Below are 22130 nucleotides of genomic sequence, written 5' to 3'. Positions count from 1 at the left end.
CCCCAGCCCCCAAGTGCACCCCCACAGCCTTCCTGACCCCCAAAAATTCCCCCTCCCAGCTGTCCAAGTGCTACCCTAAATCCCCTCCAAGCCCTCTCAGTGCCCCCTCAGCCCCCCAATCCCCCTCCCCAAGCCCCCAAATCCCCCCCAGCCCCCAAAATCTCCCCGAAGCCACTCACCTGCAGTTGGACCTCCCCACTGTGGGTGAGGGACAGGTGAAGGGGGGGCAGGGAATGGGAGGAGTCGGGAGGGGGTCCCAGCTCCAGCTCCAGCTCGGGGGTCCCTGGGGAGGGGGGCAGCACCTGGACCCCCGCCAGGGCCTGGTACAGGTGGCACGAGGCCCCCACCCTGTGGGAAACAACAGCCCATGGGTGGGTGGGGAGGACACGACCACCCCCCCAAATTCCCTGGATCCTCCCCACTATCCCAGCAGCCCCACCTGGACCCCCACTGGGTCCCTTCCAGGGCTCTCCCCCACCCTGAGGACCCCTCCCCCACATTGGAGATCCACCCCTCCAAACTCCTAGGTCCCTCTCAGGACCCCTAGACCACTCCCCAAAATCCCCGAGGCCCCCAGCTCCACACCCTACCCTCCTCACCTGTGCCCCTCAACGACCCCCTCACCTGTCCCACCCTCACCTGGCCGCTGTCTCCCGCAGTCCCTGCAGAGTCTCGCGCCGGCCGAGCCGCTGCTGGCGCCGCTCCTGAACCCGCTGGAGCAGCTGGAGGGGGAGAAAGAGACCCAAAATTGGGGGGATAAAACCCCAAATTAAAGGGAAAGAGACCCCCAAATTTTGGGGAAAAAATACTTCAGACTGGGGGAGAACGAGACCCCAATTCAGAGGAAAAGAGATGCCAAACTAGGTGAGACTGGCTCCAATTTGGAAGGGAAAAGACCCCGAATTTGGGGAGAAAAAGTCTCCAGACTGCAGAGGAAAGAGAACCCAAATTGGGGTAAACACCAAAAGGGGAAGAAGGAGGTAAGAAGTGGAAAGGAACTCCAGAATTGACTCTTCTGTGGGCAGGGGCACCCCAAGGTAAGTGGGACCACGTGGCAGGGGGACCCCAAAGGGTCTCCCCCCAGTCTCACCTGGTCCCGTCTCTCTGTGGCCTCACGCACCTTCACCTTCAGCTCTTCTTGCTGGGTGGGAGGGAGAGACAGCACCCATGGGAGCCCCCAGACCCACACTGTGCCCCCAACCCCCACGGGAGCCCCCAGACCCCACACTGTGCACCCAACTTCCCCCCATGGGAGCCCCCAGACCCACTGTGCCCCCAACCCCCCTGCACCCATGGGAGCCCCCAGACCCACACTGTGCCCCCAACCCCCACGGGAGCCCCCAGACCCACACAATGCCCCCAACCCCCACAGGAGCCCCCAGACCCACACTGTGCCTCCCCAGCACCCATGGGACCCTCAAGCCCCACATTGTGCCCCCAGGGACCCCCACCCCCCTAGCACCCCTGGAAGCCCCAGCCCCCCTGAACCCACAGGACCCCCCCAGCCCCCCTGGACCCCCCGTACCTGTTCCAGCCGTGCCCCCAGGGCCGCCCTCCCGCGCTGCAGCAGCTGCTGGCCCCGGTGCAGCTGGGCCAGGGCGTGGGGCACAGCCTCCCCCAGGGCCCCCCCGTACCTCACCTTCAGCTCCTGCCAGCGTCTCCGCGCCTGCGCCGCCGCCTCGCCTGGGGGGAGCCCCACATCAGCCCCCACAAAACAGGGGAGACCCCAAAAGGGACCTGGGAATCACCAATCCCTTCCAAAGGGGTGCCAGGAACTCCCCAAGCAGGACACAGATGTATGGGAATCCCCAAATATCCCCTGAGCTCCCTCCCCAAGGGGACCCAGGAAACCCCCAAAGGGGACCCAGGGCCCTCCAAACCCCTGCCCCAAAGGGGGACTCAGGAATCCCCAAAGGGGGACCCAGGAATCCCCAAGCTGGTCACAGGAACCCCCAAACCCCTGCCCCAAAGGGGGACCCAGGAATCCCCAAACTGGTCAGAGGAACCCCCAAACCCCTGACTCAAAGCAGACCCCAGAACCCCCAAACCCCTGACTCAAAGCAGACCCCAGAACCCCCAAACCCCTACCCCAAAGGGGATGCAGGAACCCCCAAAGTGGACAAGGAGGGTCAAGAGGTTTTGGGGTTCAGGGTCAACCCAGGAGTTTGGGATGGCTCATACAGGCTGAGGGCAGCTCTGGGTTCAGTTTGGAGGCTCTGGGGATTTCGGGGTTCAGTTTAGGGGGTCAGGGGGGCTTGGGGGGCTCACGCAGGTTGGTGGTGGCCGGGGGCAGCCCCGGGTTCTCGATGACCCCCAGGAGCAGCTTCAGCACCCGGAGCTGGGACAGGAGCAGCTTCTGCTTCCGCCGGGTGTCCTGGGGGGCAGGTTTGGGGTGTCAGGGGTGATTTGGGGTGCAAAGAGAATCGGGGAAGGCCACAGAACAGGTGTTAAGAGGTGTGGGGAAAAATGGGGTGTGGAGGGGCGAACTGGGGGGGAAATTTTTTTGAGGAAAACATGGGGGCAGAGAGGATGACAGAAAATAGGGCAGTTGGGAAGGTTTAGGGGATAAATATGGGAGTCATTAGAAGAATAAAGGCCCGATAGGGGGTTTGTGAGAAATTTGAGGGGGCCACAAGTAATTTTAGAGCAGATATGCGGGTGTTAGGGAGCAAATGGGGAGGTCAAGGACAGCTGTGGGGCAGACGTGGGTGCTGCAGGTCTATTCTGAGGTGCTGTGGGCAGCTCTGGGGTCTCACCATTTGATGTTCCACCAGGACCCTTGTGGGGATATCACCTTCCTCCTCCTCCAAGGCCAGGGCAGCCTCGAGCGCTGCCAGCGCCCTGGGGACACGGGACACGGGCGGGGATGGGGGGGACATCCCCCAGACAGCTCCAGGAACGAGGAGATCCCCCTGACACCCCGCAATGACACGAGTGGAAACAACCAGGACCCCTCCTCGGACACGCGTGGGCTCCCAGGGACCCCCGTGGGGATGAGGAGACCCCTCGGTGACCCCCCGGGATAGGTGTGAGGGCACGGAGACACTGCAGCGCTCCCTGCGGGGCTGGACGTCACCCCAGGGAGCCCGTAAGGACCCGGTGACACTTCAGGGACCCCAATGGCACCCAGTGAACCCCCCGGGGCCCACGCAGGGTGGTGGGGGCCGCGCCCGGCCCAAGATGGCGGCGGGGCAGCCCTCAGGGGTTCCCGCCCCGGGGGGGGTCGCGCGCTCACCCCCTCGCGCGCTCCAGCCGCGCCGCCATCGCCGCCGCGGCTTCCCGCCCTCCCGCCGCGCTCCGCCCACCCGAGCGCAGGCGGCCAATCAGCGCCCGCGCCCACCCGGTTTAAGTCTAGCTGGCTAATCGCCGCTCGCCTCCGCTCTCGCCAACCAATCACCGCGTGAGAAAGGAGAAGGGCGGTCCCACGCGTGCGGAAGACAACCAATCACAACGCGCGGTGAGAAAGCCACGCCCCTCACTGGCGTGGAGGCCTCAGAGCGGTCGCCATGGTGGGCGGGGTTGGGCGAGGGGCGGAGCACTGGGAAGACTGGGTTAAACTGGGAGGGACTGGGTTATAGGACAGGGTTATACTGGGAAGGACTGGGTTACACTGGAAGGGACTGGGTTAAACTGGGAGGGACTGGGTTATGGGACAGGGTTATACTGGGAAGGACTGGGTTACACTGGGAGGACTGGGTTAAACTGGGAGGGACTGGGTTATAGGACAGGGTTAAACAGGGAGGGACTGGTTAAACTGGGAGGGACTGGGTTATGGGACAGGGTTAAACAAGGAGGGACTGGGTTATACTGGGAGGGACTGAGTTATAGGACAGGGTTACACTGGGAGGGACTGGGTTAAACTGGGAGGGACTGGGTTATAGGACAGGGTTAAACAGGGAGGGACTGGTTAAACTGGGAGGGACTGGGTTATAGGACAGGGTTATACCGGGAAGGACTGGGTTAAACTGGAAGGGACTGGGTTAAACTGGGAGGGACTGGGTTATGGGACAGGGTTATACTGGGAGGGATGGCTGGGGTCGCAGAGGGATCCGCAGTGGGGCCAGGGGCTCTCTAAGCGGCCTCTCCCTCCGATAATCACACAGCTCCTCTTCCCACACCCCCGTGGGGGGAGGGGCCTTTATTCCCCCCCAGTTTGGGGAGCAGGGTGGGGGAGGGGTGTCCCCCAAGCTGGGGGGGGACACACAGGACACCCCTCCCCCCATCATCGCCGCCGCCGCCGCTGCACCACGGTCCAGCCGTCCGAGGGGGGCGGGGGCGTCCCGCACTCCATGGCCTGGGGGGGACAATGACGTCATCAGTGTCACACACCCCCTTGGTGACATCAGCAGTGCCCCTCCCCTTCCGCCACAGGGGTCCTGGGGGTCCCTCTCCCTAAATTTGGTGACACCATCACTGCCCCCACCCCTATTCCAGCTTCCCCCCGTTTCCCCCATTTGATGACATTATCAGGACTGGGTGACATCATCAGGAATGACATCATCACCCCCAGCCCCGCCTCATTTGGGGGTCCTGGGGAGTCACCCCCCCCTCAATTTCATGATGTCATCAGTATCACACTCAGAGTAACAACCCATGATGTCATCACCACATCCCCACCCCCTTTGATGACATCATCAGCACCCTCCCGATCTGATTGGCTCCCAAGCAAAGACATCATCAGCTCCCCATGACATCATCACAGTGATGTCACCCCTCACCTCCTCCTCTTCCTCGCCGCTCTCCTCCTCCTCCTCCTCCTCCCCTGGCTCCGGGGGGCTCTGGGGGGCCGTGGGGGGGGTCCCGGGGGGGCTCTGGGGGTCTCCCCCGGGGCGGGCGGTGGCCAGGGCAGCAGCCAGGGCGGGGCCACGGCGGGCCAGAGCCCCCAGAGCCGCCCCCACGCCCCCCACGTCCCCACCCCGCGCCCGGGCAAAAAGGGTCACCAGCTCCCGGCTCACCTGCAGGGGACACTGGGATGGACTGGGATCCACTGGGGAGGGCACTGGGATGGACTGGGATGGGTGTGGGGGGTGCTGAGGGGTGATATGTGGGACTGGGATGAACTGGGATGTACTGGGATGGGTGTGGGGGATGCTGAAGGGTGATATGTGGGACTGGGATGACCTGGGATGGACTGGGATGTACTGGGATGGATGTGGGGGATGCTGAAGGGCGATGTGTGGGACTGGGATGGACTGGGAGGAAGTAAAAGAGCACTGAAAACAAACTGGTCTATAGTGGGAGGCTCTGAGAGCACTGAAGGATGGTAGCAACAGTCTGGGGATGGAACGGGATGAACTGGGAGTGCCTACTGGGAACATCCTTGTCCATACTGGTTTATACTGGGAGCAGCTGGGAAGGCACCAAGGGTACCAGGAAGGGCCAAAGGCCACTGAAAGATGCTGAGAGCAGCCCCAGGACAAACTGGGCTGTACTGGGAGTGCCTGGGGGAGGCTGGCCAGCTGCTGGTAGCACACTGGTCCGTACTGGTCCATACTGGTCCGTACTGGGAGCCCACCTGCTGCAGGCTGCCGTCCTCCACCACCGTGTCGAACTCGTTGTCCATCACCTCGGCCAGGAAATCCTCCACCTCCTCCTGCTCCAGGTCAGCTGGGGGGGGGATGGGGGGGATTGAGGGGGATTGTCACCTCTGTCCCTCCCCACCCCCGACCCTCCCTTCCCCGGGGTGGGGAGGGGCAGCACGCACCGTTCTGCGTGAAGAAGTCGAGCAGCGCCGAGCTGAGCCACGCGGCCTTTTCGGGACCCTGCGGCCCCCCGAAGCCCTGCGCCACCGCCAGCTGCGGGGACAGCCCGGGGGGGACATGGGGACACCCGGCGCTGGCCCCGGGGTGCCCCCTCCGTGTCCCCAGGTGCCCCCCGGAGCTCCCGCACGCTGACCCCCCTCATCTGCAGCGCCGCCCACGCCCCCAGCACAGCTCGCAGATTCCCCAGTGCCCCCCGCAAGGTGTGCCCAGGTGTGTCCCTCACCTGCAGCGCCGCCCACCCCCCCAGCACGGCGCGGACCCCCTCCGCGAACAGCGCCCGCGCCTCCACCCCGGGGGCCGCCATGACGGCGCTGCGCAGGCCGCGCGGCCGAGCGCCGAACCCGCGAGCGGGCGAGGTACGGAGCGATCCCCGAATCACCCATGGGCGCCTGGGGGCGTGGCGGGCAGGCGGGGCAGAGCGTGGGCTGGGGGCGAGGGGCGTGGCCTCGGGACAGAACGGGACTACAGCTCCCGACAGCCCCCGCGCGGCGGTGGTCACGTGACGTGGGTGAGAGGGTGGGGGGCTAGGGCCTGTGAGGGGGCTGTGGGGGGATATGGGGCACGGGAGGTTATGGAGCACAGGAGGGATATGGGGGGATATGGGGCATAGGGGGATATGGGGCACAGGAGGGATATGGGGGCACAGGGGGATATGGGGCACGGGGGGATATGGGGGCACGGGGGATTATGGGGGCACAGGGGGATATGGGGCACAGGGGGGATATGGGACACGGGGGGATATGGGGGCACAGGTAGCTCTGGGGGGATATGGGGGCACAGGGGGGATATGGGGCACAGGTGGCTCTGGGGGGATATGGGGGCACAGGGGGGATATGGGGGCACAGGGGGGATATGGGGGCACAGGAGGGATATAGGGCACAGGGGGATATGGGGGCACAGGTGGCTCTGGGGGGATATGAGGCACGGGGGGATATGGGGGCACAGGGGGATATGGGGGAACAGGTGGATATGGAGCACAGGGGGGATATGGGGCACGGGGGGATATGGGGACGCGGGGGGATATGGGGGTACTATAGAGGGTGGGGGGCACACAGGGGCTGGAGGGATGTGGGGGGCTTTAGGGGCTGGGGGACTCTATAGGGTAGGGGGGCTTTAGGGGCTGGGGGGCTCTGTGGGGTCTAGGGGGGCACAGGGGTTGTAGGGGTGGGGAGATCAATGGGGAATATCGGGGCTGTAGGGGTGGGGGGGCTCTATGGGGGGGTAGAGGGGCTTTAGGAGCTGGGGGGCTCTATGGGGGCTCTATAGGGGACACACAGGAACTGGGGGGGGGCTATAGGGGGTGGGCTAGGGTGGTCCCAAGCGGCTACAGGGGTCACAACTGGGCACGCCCCGCTCCTATAGGATACATAGGGGAGACCCCCACAGCGGGGTAGGCTGAGGTACCTGTGGCACCCGGGGGGGCCCGAGGGTCCCTATAGGATCCTTGGGGGGTCCCTACAGCGTCCTTGGGGGGTACCCAGAGCACCCGAGGGCATCCCGAGGGTACCTATGGCATCCTTGGGGGCGGGCGTACCTGTAGCATCCTTTTGGGGGGGGGGCTGCCCCCGGAAGTTCTTCCTCCGCAGGAAGAGCAGCCGCTGTGCGGGGGGGGGGGGACGGGGGGATGCTTCCACCCCCCCCAGATTTCGGGGACCCCCCCAATTAACACCGCTGCCCTTATTAATTACACCCTCCCACCCCCCGATTCCCGCCTCACCGAATCCTCTTTGTCTCCCCCGCAGGTCCCCCCCCCCGCGGGGGAGGGGGTGACGCGGCCACCGCCGGTGCCACCCGAGGGGGGGGACACCCCTAAAATCGAGGTGACCCCCCCAGACCCCCTAAACCACCCCCGGACACGCGGCCCCCTCCCCCCCCATCCATAGGGGCAGGTGGGCTGGCAAGGGGGCGGCGGAGGTGGGGGGGGTCACCCCCTAAAATTTTTGGGGTGGGTGGGGGGGGGGGAGTGGGGACAACCATGGCGGCCGATCTGGGGGACCCCAAAACTCCCGCGTCCCCCCCCGCCCCCCCAAAACGCTTCTTCCGCAAGAGCGTGGAGGTGCTGGAGGAGGAGGAGCGGGGCGAGCGCGGCGGCGACCCCGGCCCGCGGGGCGACCCCCGGCTCGGGGGGGGCGAGGAGGAGGAGGCGGAGATGAAGGCCGTGGCCACCTCGCCCGGTGGCCGCTTCCTCAAGTTCGACATCGAGCTGGGGCGCGGCGCCTTCAAGACGGTCTTCAAGGGATTCGACACCGACACCTGGGTGGAGGTGGCCTGGTGTGAGCTGCAGGTGAGCCCCGAGCTGGATGGGGGTGAGGGGTGAGTTTTTGGGGGGCTGGGGGTCGTGAGTTGGTGGGTGGGAGGTGAAATTTGGCTTCTTTTGGGACATCGGATGGGGTGGTTGCGTAGTGAGGTCTTGGAGGGGGTTTGAGGCTCTTTGGAAGATGGGGACACCCCAAAATTTGTCATGGTGGGTGCTTGGAGGGGGTTTGAGGCTCTTTGGAAGATGGGGACTCCCCAAAATTTGTCATGAAGCACCTGATTGGCCTCTCAAGTTGGCGTTGAACTTCTTCCAAAGCTGTGAGTGGCTCCACAAACTCAGCTTGAGGCTCTTTTGATATCAGTGATGCCCAAAAGCCACCCTTGAATCCCACAGTTGGTCCTTTGAGCTCACCCTGAACCCCTCCCAAACTCAGACACCCCAAAATTCAACATGAACCCCTTGATTGGCTCCTCAAATTGATGTTGAAGCCCTTTCAAAGCTGTGATTGGTTCCTCAAATTTGTCTTGAGGCTCTTCCGATATTGGTGATCTCCAAAATTCACCCATGAGCCTTTCAGCTCACCCTGAGCCCCTCCCAAAGATAGGGACACCCCAAAATTCATCATGAGCCCCCTGACTGGCCCCTCAAATTGAGACCCCAAATTCACCACAACCCCCACAGTTCACCCCCCTCCCGTCTCTGCCCCCCACAGCCACCCCAAATCCCATCAATTCCCCCCAAATTGAGCCACTTGTCCCCCAAAGTGCTTTGCTACACCCCGAAACTGCGGGTGAGGATGATGATGATGGAGTTTGAGGGTGAGGATGATGACCCTGGAGTTGGGGAGGATGATGATGATGGTGATGCTGACAATGATCCTGAGGTTTAGGGATGATGGTGATACTGGGATTGGAGAATAACGATGATGGTGATGACAACAACCGTGGAGTTTGAGGATGGGGATGATGATAACCCTGGAATTTGGGGTTGATGATGATGATGATGCTAACACCAACCCTGGAATTTGGGGTTGATGGTGATGATGATGATAACACCAACCCTGGAATTTGGGGTTGATGGTGCTGCTGCTGCTGATGATACTGGAGTTGGAGAATGATGATGATGGTACTGTCAATGGCCCTGAGGTTTAGGCATGATGGTGATGATGATCCTGGGGCTGGAGAATGATGATGAAGGCAATCATGACCATCCTGGGGCTGGGGGCTGCTAGCGCTGACCCTGGAGCCCGGAGCCAACGCCGCTGCCGGACTTTGGGGTGTGTCTGTGCCCCCCAGGACCGCAAGCTGACCAAGGCGGAGCAGCAGCGCTTCAAGGAGGAGGCCGAGATGCTCAAGGGGCTGCAGCACCCCAACATCGTCCGCTTCTACGACTCCTGGGAGTCCTCGCTCCGCGGCAAGAAGTGCATCGTCCTCGTCACCGAGCTCATGACCTCGGGCACCCTCAAGACGTGAGTTGGGGGCGCGAGGGAACGCCGTGGGGGGGTCTGGGCGTGGCTGATGGGACCCCACAGGTACCTCAAGAGGTTCAAGGTGATGAAGCCGAAGGTGCTGCGGAGCTGGTGCCGGCAGATCCTGAAGGGGCTGCAGTTCCTGCACACGAGGACGCCGCCCATCATCCACCGCGACCTCAAGTGCGACAACATCTTCATCACCGGCCCCACCGGCTCCGTCAAGATCGGCGACCTGGGGCTGGCCACGCTCATGCGCACGTCCTTCGCCAAGAGCGTCATCGGTGAGCGCCGCGGGGACCTCGGGGACGCCCCTGAGGGCCCCCCCTGACCGCCCGCCCCACAGGGACCCCCGAGTTCATGGCCCCTGAGATGTACGAGGAGCGCTACGACGAGTCCGTGGACGTCTACGCCTTCGGGATGTGCATGCTGGAGATGGGCACGTCCGAGTACCCCTACTCCGAGTGCCAGAACGCCGCCCAGATCTACCGCAAAGTCACCAGCGTGGGTGTCCCACCAACCCCTGAGACCCCCAAACCTCCCCAGAGCCCCCCAAACCCCCCTCAGAGCCCCCCAAGTCACCGTGTCCCCCCACAGGGCATCAAGCCGGCGAGTTTCCACAAGGTGACGGACCCCGAGGTGAAGGAGATCATCGAGGGCTGCATCCGGCAGAACAAGGCTGAGAGGTGGGTGGGGTGGTGGTCTGGGGGCCCGTGGCCACCCAGGACTGACCACACTGACCACACTGACCACACTGACCACACTCCCGCCCCCCCACGCCAGGCTGTCCATCCGGGACCTGCTGGACCACGCGTTCTTCGCCGAGGACACGGGGCTGCGCGTGGAGCTGGCCGAGGAGGACGCGGGGCTGGACCCGGCGCTGGCGCTGCGGCTCTGGGTGGAGGACCCCAAAAAGCTCAAGGGCAAGCACAAGGACAACGAGGCCATCGAGTTCAGCTTCAACCTGGAGGCCGATGTCCCCGAGGAGGTGGCCTATGAGATGGTGAGGGAGTGACCCCAAAACCCCTCAGGGTTAGGTGCAAATTGGTCTCGATTCTCCCTAAATGCAATGAGCCTCCAAAATTGTGGCTCAAGCTCATCTTGAACACCCCCAAAGGCAGTGACATCCCAAAATCCACCCGGGAACCCGAGTTGGTTCCACCAACTTTTCTTGAGCCCCTTCCAGAGCAAAAGTCACCCCAAAATTAATCTATCAGCCTCATCTTGAACCTCTCCCAAAACCAACAATGTCCCAAAACTCATCCTTTAACCTCATCTGGAACCTCTCCCCCAAAACTGATCCCTAAAGCTCACCTTGAACCTCTCCCAAAACTGACACCCCAAAAATTCATCCCTGAACCTCTCCCAAAACCAACACTCCCCAAAATTCATCCTTGAACCTCACCTTGAACCTCTCACAAAACTGACACCCCAAAAATTCATCCCTGAACTTCTCCCAAAACCAACACCCCCCAAAAATTCCCTCTGGAACCAACCCTGAGCCCCCCCCCCCCAGCTCTTGCTGCCCCCCTGGACACCCCAAATTCCACTCCTCAGGTGAAATCCGGGTTCTTCCACGAGAGCGACTCCAAGGCCGTGGCCAAATCCATCCGGGACCGGCTGGCGCTGGTGAGGAAGACTCGGGAGAAGAAGCAGGCGGAGGGCCGGGGGGGCCCCGAGAGCCGGGGGGCCCCCGAGAGCGAGGACACCGAGGTCGATCAGCACGTGCGGCAGCAGCTGCTGCGGGAGCAACCCCCGCCCGGCCCTGGTGAGACCCCAAAACTGCCCCCAGACCCTGAAACTTTGCCCCAAAACTGCCCCCAGTGCCCCCGGAACTGCCCCTGGACACCCAAAACTGCCCCCAGACCCTGAAACTTTGCCCCAAAACTGCCCCCAGTACCCCCAGAACTGCCCCTGGACACCCAGAACTGCCCACAGACCCTCAAACTTCCCCTAGACACCCAGAACTGTCCCCAGACCCTCAAACTGCACCCTAAAACTGCCCCCAGTGCCCCCAGAACTGCCCCTGGACACCCAGAACTGCCCCCAGACCCTCAAACTGCACCCTAAAACTGCCCCCAGTGCCCCCAAAACTGCCCCTGGACACCCAGAACTGCCTCCAGACCCTCAAAGTGTGCCTTAAGACTGCCCCCAGTGCCCTCAAACTGTCCCTGGACACCCAGAACTGTCCCCAGACCCTCAAACTGTCCCTGGACACCCAGAACTGCCCCCAGACCCTGAAACTGCCCCCTAAAACTGCCCCCAGTGCCCCCAGAACTGCCCCTGGACACCCAGAACTGCCCACAGACCCTCAAACTACCCCCTAAAACTGCCCCCAGTGCCCCCAGAACTGCCCCTGGACACCCAGAACTGTCCCCAGACCCTCAAACTACCCCCTAAAACTGTCCTCAACCCCTCAAAACTGCCCCCAGACTCCTGGGCTTCCCCCAACCCCTCCAAACTATCCCCACTGCCCCCAAAACTGCCCCTGGTCCCCCAAAACTGCCCCTCTGCCTGTCACTGGTGTGACCCCTGGGCTTCCCCCACCCCCTCCAAACTGCCCCTGGACCCCCAGGCTGCTGCCAGCCCCCCCAAAATTGCCCCTTTTTGTCCCCCCAAACTGCCCTCAGCCCCTCAAAGTGCCCCCTGCCCCCAGTGAGACCCCCCAGCAGTGACCCCCCCCATTGCTCCCTCCCCACAGCTGAGGGGCTCCTGGACAACGCCCCCCCCACAGATGTCCCCGGTCCCTGCGGTGTCACCGGGGCACCTGAGCAGCTCTGGGGGTACCCACAGGGACCCCAGGATGGGGTGTCCCCCCCTGTGCCACCACTGGTAAGTGCCCATCACACTGGGGGGGTCCTGGAAGGGTCCAGACCCCCCTGGCACTGCCCCGTGTCCTGCAGGTGACGCAGGGGACCGAGGGGACAGCAGAGGATGGCACCGGAGGAGCCGCCATGGAGCCACCTGGGCCTGAGGGGGACCCCTGTGGCTGTGGCGGGGGGTCGGTGACAGTGGGGGCACAGCCACAGGTGGCACCTGGGGCACCGGGGCCGGGGATGGCACCAAGAGTGGCAGCAGGGGTGGCACTGGCAGCCGCGGGGGTGACAGCGGCTCCTGAAGTGTCACCAGCGCAAGGAGTGCCACCAGCCTCAGGGGGGACAGCAGCTCTGGGGGTGCCACCAGCTCTGGGGGTGCCACCTCCAGCCGGAATGCCACCAGCTCCGGGGGTTACACCAGCCCAGGGGATGGCATCAGTGCCAGGGGTGACACCAGCCCAAGGGGTGCCACCCCTGGCTGGGGTGCCACCACAGTTGGTCCCCATGGTGCAGCTGCAGCCAGGCCTTGGAATGCCACCAAAAACCCCTGGGATGCCGCCAGGTCCAGGAATGCCACCAGCCCAGGGGATGCTGCCAGGTCCAGGAATGCCACCACCATCTGGGATGCCACCAGCCCAGGGAATGCCCCTAGCCCAGGGGGTGCCACCAGCCCAGGGGATGCCACCACAGCCAGTTCCCGCCATGCAGCCGCAGCTGGTGCCAGGGATGTCACCAGCTCCAGGGATGCCAGCAGTGGTGGGGATGTCACCAGCTCTGGGGGTTCCACCACTGTCCATCATGACATCAGTCATGGGGATGTCATCAGCCCCGGAGATGCCAACTCCATCCATGATGCCACCAGCACAAGGGATGCCACCTCCGTCTGTGATGCCACCAGTCATGGGGGTGTCACCAGCCCCAGGGGTGCCACCTGCCCAAGGGATGCCACCATCATCCATGATGCCACCAGCCTCAGAGATGCCACCATCATCCATGGTGCCACCAGCCATGGTGATGCCACCAGCACAAGGGATGCCACCAGCACAAGGGATGCCAGCTCCACCCATGATGCCACCAGCCCAAGGGATGCCAACTTCATCTGTGCTGCCACCAGCCCCAGGGGTGCCACCTCCAACTGTGCTGCCACAAGCCCCGGGGATGTCACAAGCTCCAGAGATGCCACCATCATCCATGATGCCACCAGCCATGGGGATGCCACAAGCTCTGGAGATGCCACCACCATCCATGATGCCACCAGCCATAGGGATGCCACAAGCTCCGGAGATGCCACCACCATCCATGATGCCACCAGCCATGGGAATGCCACCAGCCCCAGAGATGCCACCACCATCCCCAGTGCCACAACCCCCAGTGCTCCCTGGCCCCGAGGACCCCTCAGTGCCCGCCGAGGCCGCGTCCCTGCTGCGCGTCCCCGATGTCCCCGAGGTCCCCGGGCCGCGTGCCCGGCAGCGCCGTGCGTCGTGCCAGCGCCCCGCCCGCTTCCAGCTCACCGTGCTGCAGGTCAGGGCGGGGCTGGGGGGCTGTGGGGGGCTGCGTGGGGACATCCCAGCACAGTCACAGAGTGTCACCACCCCCCAGGTGTCCTCAGCTGGGGACAACACGGTGGAGTGCCAGCTGGAGACCCACGACAGCAAGATGGTCACCTTCAGGTTTGACGTGGACGGGGACGCGCCCGAGGACATCGCCTGCTACATGGTGACCCCCAAGCCCCGAGCTGTCCCCGTGTCCCCTTCCCCAGTCTCTGTCCCCTGTCCCTGTCCCCTCCCCAACCTATGTCCACCTCTGAAGCAAGTCCTTGCCTCCAGTCCGTGTCCCCCTCCCTCAATCTGTGCCCCCCCAAACCACGTCCTCTTCCCCAGTCTGTGTCCCCCTCCCCAACCCACATCCCCCCTCAATCCGAGTCCCCCTCCCCACTCTGTGTCCCCATGTCCCCAGTCCATGTCCCCTTCCCCAGTCTCTGTCCCCTCCTCAACCCGTGTCCCCCCTGCAGGTCGAGGACAACTTCGTCCTGGAGGGGGAGCGGGACAAGTTCGTGGAGGAGCTCAAGGCCATCGTGACGCAGGCGCGGGAGCTCCTCGGGACCCCCGCCCCGGACCCCCAGGTGCTCCCCCTGCCCCCACCTCCCCCCTCCCCCCACCCAGACCCCCCTCTGACCCCCCAAATGTGTCTCCCCCCAGGTGGGACCCCTGGAGCCGCCAGCAGGTGGTGAGTAGTGGAGAAGGGGAGGGGGCTGGGGTCACCCCCCACCCGCTGACCCCTCGCCCCCCACCAGGGGAAGGCCCCCCCCAGTCATCGCCCGTGGGGCGCTGGAGGTTCTGCATCAACCAAACCATCCGGAACCGCGAGGCCACCGGTGCGTCCCCAGGGGCTGGGAGGGGACACGGCCCTGCCACCACCCCCCAGGGCTGGGGGGTGTCACCCACACCCCTGTCCCTGACGGGGTGTCACCCCTTCCTCCCATCCCTGACGGGGGTGTCCCCTCCCCACAGGCCCCGGGGGACCCCCGCCCACCCGGAGAGCCCTGGGGACATCCCAGGGGGGTCCCCAAGGACAGGGGACAAACAAGAGCGGAGCGTCGGAGCAGGACGGGCCGGGGGGGCCGGAGACAGGGGTCCCCAACGCCCAGGACCTGGATGTCCCCAAAGCGGAGGAGCTGGGTGTCCCCCAGGCTTTGGGGACAGCTGTCACTGGTCCCCAGGAGGTCGCACCAGAGAGGATCAACCCCGAACCCCAAGATCTGGGGGCTCCCCAATGCCTGGGGCGGAGTGACCCCAGCTCTGGACATCTGGACGTGGCTGTCCCCAAACCTCTGGAGCTCGATGACCACCAAGAGCCCCTCATCCCTGGGGACACAGAGCTGGGTGTCCCCCAGGAACAGGGGACAGCCACTGTCCCGTGGGAGCAGGAGAGACCCAGGGAACCGCCCGACCCCCCAGAGCCAGATGTGTCCCAAGAGCCAGGTGACCCCCAAGGACTGGGGACATTCATCACTGGGCCCCCAGAGCCACCAGGTGACCCCCAAGGACTGGGGACATTCGTCACCGGTGCTTGGGGACAGGAGGGACCCCTGGGACCAGAGGTGAGTGTTCCCCACCCCAAGAGCTGGACGCCTCCAAGCCCCAGGTGTCCTCCAGTCCCCAAGGTCTCAGTGTCCCTCAAGGACCAGAGGCCCCTGTCCTTATCCCCAGAATTTTGGTGTCCCCCAAACCCAAACCCCAAGACCTTGGTGTTCCCCAAAGACCAGGAATGATTGTAACCAACCCCAAACTCCCTGTCGCCCAAATTCTGAGTCCTTGGTGTCCCTGAACCCCAAACCCCAATGACCCCAGAACCTCAGCCCCAAGGCCTTGATGACCCCCAACTCCAAGACCCTAATGACCCTAAACCAAAACCCCCATGCTCCTGATGCCCCTTTAACTTCAAGATGTCAGTATCCCCCAAACCCAAAATCCCAAGAGCCCGATGACCTCAAATCCCCAACCTCAAGACCCTGATGTCTCCCAAAACCTCAAGACCATGATGACCCCAGGCCCCAGTGTCCCCTCAACCCCAGCCTGTGCTGTTCCCCCAATCCCAAAACCTGAGTGTCCCCAAACCCTCAACCCCAAGATCCCGCTGACCCTGGTGTACCCTGGCTGTGCTGACGCCCTGTTCCCATTCCATCCCCATCCCCAATCCTGATCCCATTCACATCCCCATTCCCACCCCTATTCCCATCCCAATTCCCATTCCTGTTCCCATATTCCCATCCTCATTCCCAATCCCATCCCCATTCTCATATTCCAATTCCCATTCCTGTTCTCAATCCCATTCCTGTTGCCAATCCCGTTCCCATTCTGTTTCCTGTTCCCATTCCCATATTCCCATCCCCATTCCCATATTTCCATTCCTGATTCCATTCCCATATTCCTGTTCCCAGTCCTGTTCCCATTCCGCAGGCCGTGCCCCCAATCCCATTCCCATTTCCATTCCTGTTCCCAATCCTGTTCCCAATCCCGTTCCCATTCTGCAGGCCGTGCCCCCAGTCCTGTTCCCATTTCCATTCTGAGGGCTGTGCCTCCAGACCCGTTCCCCTTCCCAATCCCATTCCCATTCCGCAGGTCGTGCCCCCAATCCTGTTTCCGTTCCCATTCCCAATCCCAATCCCGTTCCGCAGGCCGTGCCCCCAGTACCGTTCCCAGTCCCGTTCCCGTTCCCGATCCCGTTCTGCAGGCAGTGCCATTCCCGTTCCCATTCCCGTTCCCAATCCCATTCCCGTTCCGCAGGCCGTGTCCCCAGTCCCATTCCCATTCCCAGTCCCGTTCCCATTCCCAATCCCATTCCCGTTCCGCAGGTCGTGCCCCCAATCCTGTTCCCGTTCCCATTCCCAATCCCAATCCCGTTCCACAGGCCGTGCCCCCAGTCCCATTCCCATTCCCAATCCCGTTCCCGTTCCCAGTCCCATTCCCGTTCCCAATCCCAATCCCGTTCCACAGGCCGTGCCCCCAGTCCCATTCCCATTCCCAGTCCCGTTCCCATTCCCAATCCCGTTCCCGTTCCCAGTCCCATTCCCGTTCCCAATCCCAATCCCGTTCCACAGGCCGTGCCCCCATTCCCGTTCCCAATCCCGTTCCCGTTCCGCAGGCTGTGCCCCCATTCCCGTTCCCATTCCTGTTCCCAATCCTGTTCCTGTTCCGCAGGCCGTGCCCCCAGTCCCATTCCCAGTCCCGTTCCCGTTCCCGATCCCATTCCGCAGGCCATGCCCCCAGTCCCGTTCCCAATCCCGTTCCCGTTCCGCAGGCCGTGTCCCCAGTCCCATTCCCATTCCCAGTCCCGTTCCCATTCCCAATCCCGTTCCCGTTCCCAGTCCCATTCCCGTTCCCAATCCCGTTCCCGTTCCGCAGGCCGTGCCCCCCGCCCGCCCCCCGCCCGGGGGTGCCTCCTTCCCGCTGGGGCTGTGCCCCCGCCTGCGCAGCCCCCGCAAGGGCTGGGGGCGCCGCATCAAGAGCTGGGCCCGGCGCCTGCGCCCCCCCTCCGTGGGGGGAGACCCCCACACAGGTACGGGGGGGACCCCAAAACCCCTGGGGAGCCCCACACCCCATCTGTGCCCCCCGTACCCCTAAACCCCATCTGTCCCCCCATGGGTACCCCTAAACCCCATTTGTGCCCCCCATACCCCTAAACCCCATCTGTGCCCCCTCTGTACCCCTAAACCCCATCTGTCCCCCCATGGGTACCCCTAAACCCCATCTGTCCCCCCATGGGTACCCCTAAACCCCATCTGTGCCCCCCTGTACCCCTAAACCCCAATCTGTGCCCCCCATTCATAGCCCTTCATGTACCCCACCATGGTACCCCCATGTGCCCCACCCGTACCCACATTTGCACTGCCTGTACCCCCATTTATACCCCCGTGTGCCCCCCTGTACCCCCATTTACCCCTGTGACCCCCCCACTGACCTCCTGTCCCACAGAGGAGCCAGAGGAACTCGGGGACCCCCCAAGGCAAGGGCACTGCCAGGTGGGTGTTGGGGACCCCAAAGGGCCACAAGAACCCTAAAACTGCCACATGGACACCCCCAAAACTGCCCCAGAGACCTCAGAACTACCCCAAGAGACTCCAGAGTTATCCCAGGGACCCCCAAACCACCCCAGAGACCCCCCAAATTTGCCCCAGGGATCCCCCCTAAACTGGCCAAAGGAATCCCCAAACTGCCCCAGGGACCCCAGAACTATCTCAGAAACCCCCAAACTGCCCTGGGGACTCCCCAGACTGTTCCAAAGGACCTCCAAACTGCCCCAGGGACCCCCCAAACTGCCTCGGAGATCCCCAAAACTACCCCAGAGACCCCCAAATCTGTCCCAGGGACTCCCAAAACTGCCCCAGGGATCCCAAATCTCCCCCTCTTCACCCCCATCTCCTGTCACCCCTCTCTCCCCCTGTCCCTCCCTAGCCACCTCCTGAGCCCGCCGACCCCGAGGGCGACTGGGGGGGTCCCAGCTCAGGCAGTGAGAGTGGGGGGCTGGGGGGACCCCCACACCCCCCCGGGGCCCCCCTGCTCCCCCCGGGGTCCCCCGAGACCCCCCTGAGCAGCGACGGGGACTCGGAGCCCGAGGACGAGGCGCTGCGGGAGCAGCTGCGGCGGCTGCGGGAAAAGTGAGTGAGGGGCTTTGGGGGGATTTGGGGGGTCCTGAGGAGGTTTTGGGGGTCCCAAGGTGGCTTGGAGAGGTTTAGGGACACCCCCTGACCCCACCTGAGCTTATCCAGGAGGTGCTGGAGCTGTGAGTGTGGCAGGACTGGGACCCCGGTGGACCCCTCCAAGCACGTCCAGGAGGTCCCAGGAGCTGCCAGTGCAGCCCCCCGAGAGAGTTTGGGGGCCCAGGGGAGATTTTGGGGGTCTTGGGGACGTTTTGGGGGTCCTGGGAGGGTTTTGGGAGTCCCAGGAGGGGTTTGGGGACGTCCCCCAAGCACGTCCAGGAGGTCCCAGGAGCTGCCAGTGCAGCCCCCTGAGAGAGTTTGGGGGCCCAGGGGAGATTTTGGGGGTCTTGGGGACGTTTTGGGGGCCCTGGGAGGGTTTTGGGGACCCCCGTGACCCCCCCCTGGTTCCCCCAGGCACATCCAGGAGGTTCTGGAGCTGCGGGCGCGGCAGGACCGGGAGCTGCGGGAGCTGCACCGGCGGCTCCGGGCCCTCAAAGAGGCCCGGGGGGACCCCCCGAAATGGGGAGGGGGCGGTGGGACCCCCCCCCAGCGCGGCCACGGGGGGTCCCCGAGGCGGCCTCGGGGGGCCCGGGCACGAGGGAGGGGCCGGGGAGTGGCCCTGACAGGTTTGGGGGGAAAAGAGGGGATTTTGGGGGGAAAAGAGGGGATTTGGGGGGACAAAGAGTGGATTTTGGGGTGGGGGAAGGAGGTTGGGGTAAAAAGAGGAGGTTTTGGTGTGCAGGGGGAGGGGGTTTTGGGGTATGAAAGGTTTGGGGTGTTGGGAGGTTGAGGCTAAGAGGGGTTTGGGGTGCAAAGGAGATGCTGGGGAGCAAGGAGGGGATTTTGGGGTGCAGGGGGAGGTTTTGGGGTACAAAGAGGGGATTTTGTGCATGAAGGGGGAGGTTTAGGGGTAAAAAGGGGAATTTTTAGAGGGATTTTGGGATTTTGAGGGTGCGCAGTTTGGGGTAAAAAGAGGTTTTGCCGTGCAGGGAGGGGTTTTGGGGTGCAGGGGGAGGTTTTTGGGTGCAGGTGGGCCCTGGGGCGCTCCCCTGTTTTCCAAACTCCCCTCCCTCACCCACAGAAGCCTCAGCTCCCTCCCCGGGCCCCCCGATCCCCCCGGCCCCCCCAAAAAAGGGGCTCTTCACCGACGACCTGCACCGGCTGGTGGACGAGTGGGTCCAGGACACGGCCAGGGCCCAGGTGGGGGGCTGGGGGGGACTTTTGGGGGGGTCTGGGATGCCTGCACCCCTTTTTTGGGGGATTAGAAGGGTCCTGTATCCCATTTTTAGGGGTCGGGAGGGCTTTTTGGGAGTCTGGGGGGATTTTTTGGGGGGTCTGAGATGGTTATTGGGGGGCTGCATCCCATTTTTGAGGTGCTCAGGGGATTTTGGGGGTCTACAGGGGCCATGCACCCCATTTTTGGGAGTCTCGGGGCGGGTGGGAAAGCTGTGAGGGTTTTTTGGGGAGGGGTTGAGATTGCTTTTAGGGAGCTGAACCCCCTTTTTGGGGGTATGAGGGGATCTATTGGGGGGGGCTGCACCCCATTTTGGGGAGCTTCACCCCATTTTTGGGGGGCTGGGGGCATCTTGGGGGGCTGGCATGGCTTGAGGGGGACCCTGAACTTCCTTTTTTGGTGTCTGGGGGATCCCCACAGTCGTTTTTGGAGGGTTTGGGGGCTTGGGGGTGCACTTCACCCCCTTTTTGGGGGTCTGGGGGGGATCCCCAAAACCTGAACACCACTTTTTTTGCCCCCCACTCCCTCCAGGCCACCTCCTCCTGGGTCTCCACCCTGCGCGGCACTCGTGGGACCCCCCGAAAATGGGGGGAGCTGCCCCCCCCAAAACCTGCCCTGCGTGGGGGGGGCAGCCCCCTCCCCCCGGGGGCAGAGTGAGGGGGGCCCCAGACCCTGACCCCTCCAACACCCAGATTTTGGGTCAAACTTCCAATTTTCAGCCCCGAAATTGCTTTGTTTCACCCCAAAACCCCCTTGTTTTACCCCCCTCCCCGCATTTGGTGACCCCAAATTTCCAGCCCTAAAATGACCTCGTTTCACCTCAAACTTCCCCTTATTTTGGGTCCTGTGCTGTGACCCCTATTTCTGGCCCCAAAATTGCCTTATTTTGCCCTAAAATTTCCCCTTTTTTGCTGCCCATGTGGGCTGAACCCACTTTTTGGCCTCAATTCACCCCCAAAATCCCCTTTTTAGGATACTCAAGCGCCCCGAACCCCTATTTCTGGCCCCAAAATTGCCTTATTTTGCCCTAAAATTTCCCCTTTTTTGCTGCCCATGTGGGCTGAACCCACTTTTTGGCCTCAATTCACCCCCAAAATCCCCTTTTTAGGATACTCAAGCGCCCCGAACCCCAATTTCTGGCCCCAAAACCACCTCATTTTGACCCCAAATCCCCCCTTTTTGGCCCCAAAATCTCTCTATTGTATCCCAACCCCACCTTTTTTTGGGTCATTCCCCCTTTGCAAGGTGACCGCACTTCCTGGTGCCCCAAATCCCCTTGTTTCACTCCAAAACTCCCCTTTTTTGTGCCCTGCCCACCCCAGTTTTCTGCCCTAAATCCCTCATTCTACCCCAAAATCCCCTTTTTTGGGCCTTTCCCTCTCTGCATGAGGTGTCCCCATTTTTTAGCCCCCAAATCACCTCATTTCACCCCAAAAAATCTCGTTTTTTGTGGCCTTTCCACTAATCTTTTTCACCTCCCCAAATGTGATGCCACTTGTTGGCCCCAAAATTGCCTTGTTTCACCCCAAAACCCCTTTTTTGGGCCTATCTCCCCTTTTTTTACCCCTCCCACAACATTACCCCTGGTTTTGCTCCCCAAATCGCATAATTTCATCCAAAAAAGTCTCTTTTAGGGCCTGCCCTTCCCCCACAGGGTATCATCGCTATTTTCATCCCCAAAATCTCCTCATTTCACACAAAAATCCCTTTTTTTGGGCCTTGTCACTCTTCTTTCCCCACATGAAGCAACCCAAATTTTTAGCCCCTAAATGGCCTTGTTTTGCCCTAAAACTCAAACAGTTGAACCCCAACCTTTCATTTATCTAAAAATTCTTTTTTTTTCCTCTCAAAACACTCCAGAGCCCCCAAAATTCTCATTTTTCACCCAAAGCCCCTCACAGGCCTGGAATTTCTCCCAATGTGACCACAGCGGAGGCAGGTGGGCTGTACTGGGTTTACTGGTGACCCACCCCGCCCATACTGGTCATACTGGTGCAACAACCCCCTCTCATTCCTGTACCCCTCCCTCAGCCCATTTTTGGGTCATTTTGTCGTGTTTTCCTCTCATCTACCTCACCCCTTCACCAAGCCAGCGAGGTTTCGGGGTGAATTCTCGAGTGTTCTGGTTCGAGAGGGTGGGGAAGGCGTTTGTTTTGTGGGGAAATTGTTAAAAAGCGCGGGAAAAAAAAAAAAATCCTAAAATGTGAGAAATAAAAGCGTGGCTGGTGCGCGCCACTCCCAACATGGCGGCCGGACCGCGACACTCGAGCTGGCGAAGGCGGCGCCGCGCCCAAGATGGCGGCCCCGCCCCCCGCCCACCCAATGGGGGCGCCCTCGCCCTTCCCAAGATGGCGGCGCGACGCGGCCAAAATGGCGGCCGGGCCCCGCCCTCTC

The 22130-nt window shown here is 62.7% G+C and overlaps 2 protein-coding genes across 2 annotated transcripts; one reads left to right on the top strand and one right to left on the bottom strand.

Annotated features, from left to right (window-relative positions):
• Window positions 1-4104: 4104 nt before the first annotated feature.
• On the bottom strand, window positions 4105-6072 carry TSR2 (TSR2 ribosome maturation factor). The gene is made up of 5 exons (XM_021548603.3): window positions 5986-6072; window positions 5705-5795; window positions 5516-5607; window positions 4719-4778; window positions 4105-4294 (listed from the first exon to the last, which is right to left on the bottom strand). Exons 1-5 carry the CDS (start codon window positions 6064-6066, stop codon window positions 4223-4225), a joined length of 396 nt encoding a protein of 131 aa, XP_021404278.2. The 5' UTR covers window positions 6067-6072; the 3' UTR covers window positions 4105-4222.
• Window positions 6073-7733: 1661 nt separating this feature from the next.
• WNK3 (WNK lysine deficient protein kinase 3) lies at window positions 7734-21978 on the top strand. The gene is made up of 21 exons (XM_077789641.1): window positions 7734-8046; window positions 9315-9487; window positions 9551-9771; window positions 9834-9991; window positions 10085-10173; window positions 10271-10490; window positions 11045-11255; window positions 12189-12319; window positions 12391-13824; window positions 13903-14019; window positions 14315-14425; window positions 14502-14529; window positions 14597-14677; window positions 14814-15572; window positions 16425-16492; window positions 17208-17361; window positions 17634-17728; window positions 18258-18460; window positions 18917-19128; window positions 19584-19702; window positions 20268-21978. The coding sequence occupies exons 1-21, from the start codon at window positions 7738-7740 to the stop codon at window positions 20391-20393; spliced, it is 5019 nt and encodes a 1672-aa protein (XP_077645767.1). The 5' UTR covers window positions 7734-7737; the 3' UTR covers window positions 20394-21978.
• The last annotated feature ends 152 nt before the right edge of the window (window positions 21979-22130 follow it).

Source organism: Lonchura striata, chromosome 36 (assembly GCF_046129695.1).
Source record: "Lonchura striata isolate bLonStr1 chromosome 36, bLonStr1.mat, whole genome shotgun sequence".
Taxonomy (NCBI): Eukaryota; Metazoa; Chordata; class Aves; order Passeriformes; family Estrildidae; genus Lonchura; species Lonchura striata.
Note: the sequence above shows the minus strand (reverse complement) of the source record. Positions and strands in the feature narration are given on the sequence as shown.

Excerpts from the sequence above, each read along its gene's own strand:
- TSR2 (XM_021548603.3), bottom strand. The coding sequence starts at position 6,066 with ATGGCGGCCCCCGGGGTGGAGGCGCGGGCGCTGTTCGCGGAGGGGGTC. Across the intron at positions 5,796-5,985 it reads GGGGGTGGGCGGCGCTGCAG|CTGGCGGTGGCGCAGGGCTT; the intron begins GTGAGGGACACA and ends CTGTCCCCGCAG. Across the intron at positions 4,779-5,515 it reads AGGACGGCAGCCTGCAGCAG|AGCCCCCCGGAGCCAGGGGA; the intron begins GTGGGCTCCCAG and ends ACGGCCCCCCAG.
- WNK3 (XM_077789641.1), top strand. The coding sequence starts at position 7,738 with ATGGCGGCCGATCTGGGGGACCCCAAAACTCCCGCGTCCCCCCCCGCC. Across the intron at positions 14,678-14,813 it reads CCGGAACCGCGAGGCCACCG|GCCCCGGGGGACCCCCGCCC; the intron begins GTGCGTCCCCAG and ends CCCTCCCCACAG. Across the intron at positions 16,493-17,207 it reads TTCCGCAGGCCGTGCCCCCA|GCCGTGCCCCCCGCCCGCCC; the intron begins GTACCGTTCCCA and ends CCCGTTCCGCAG.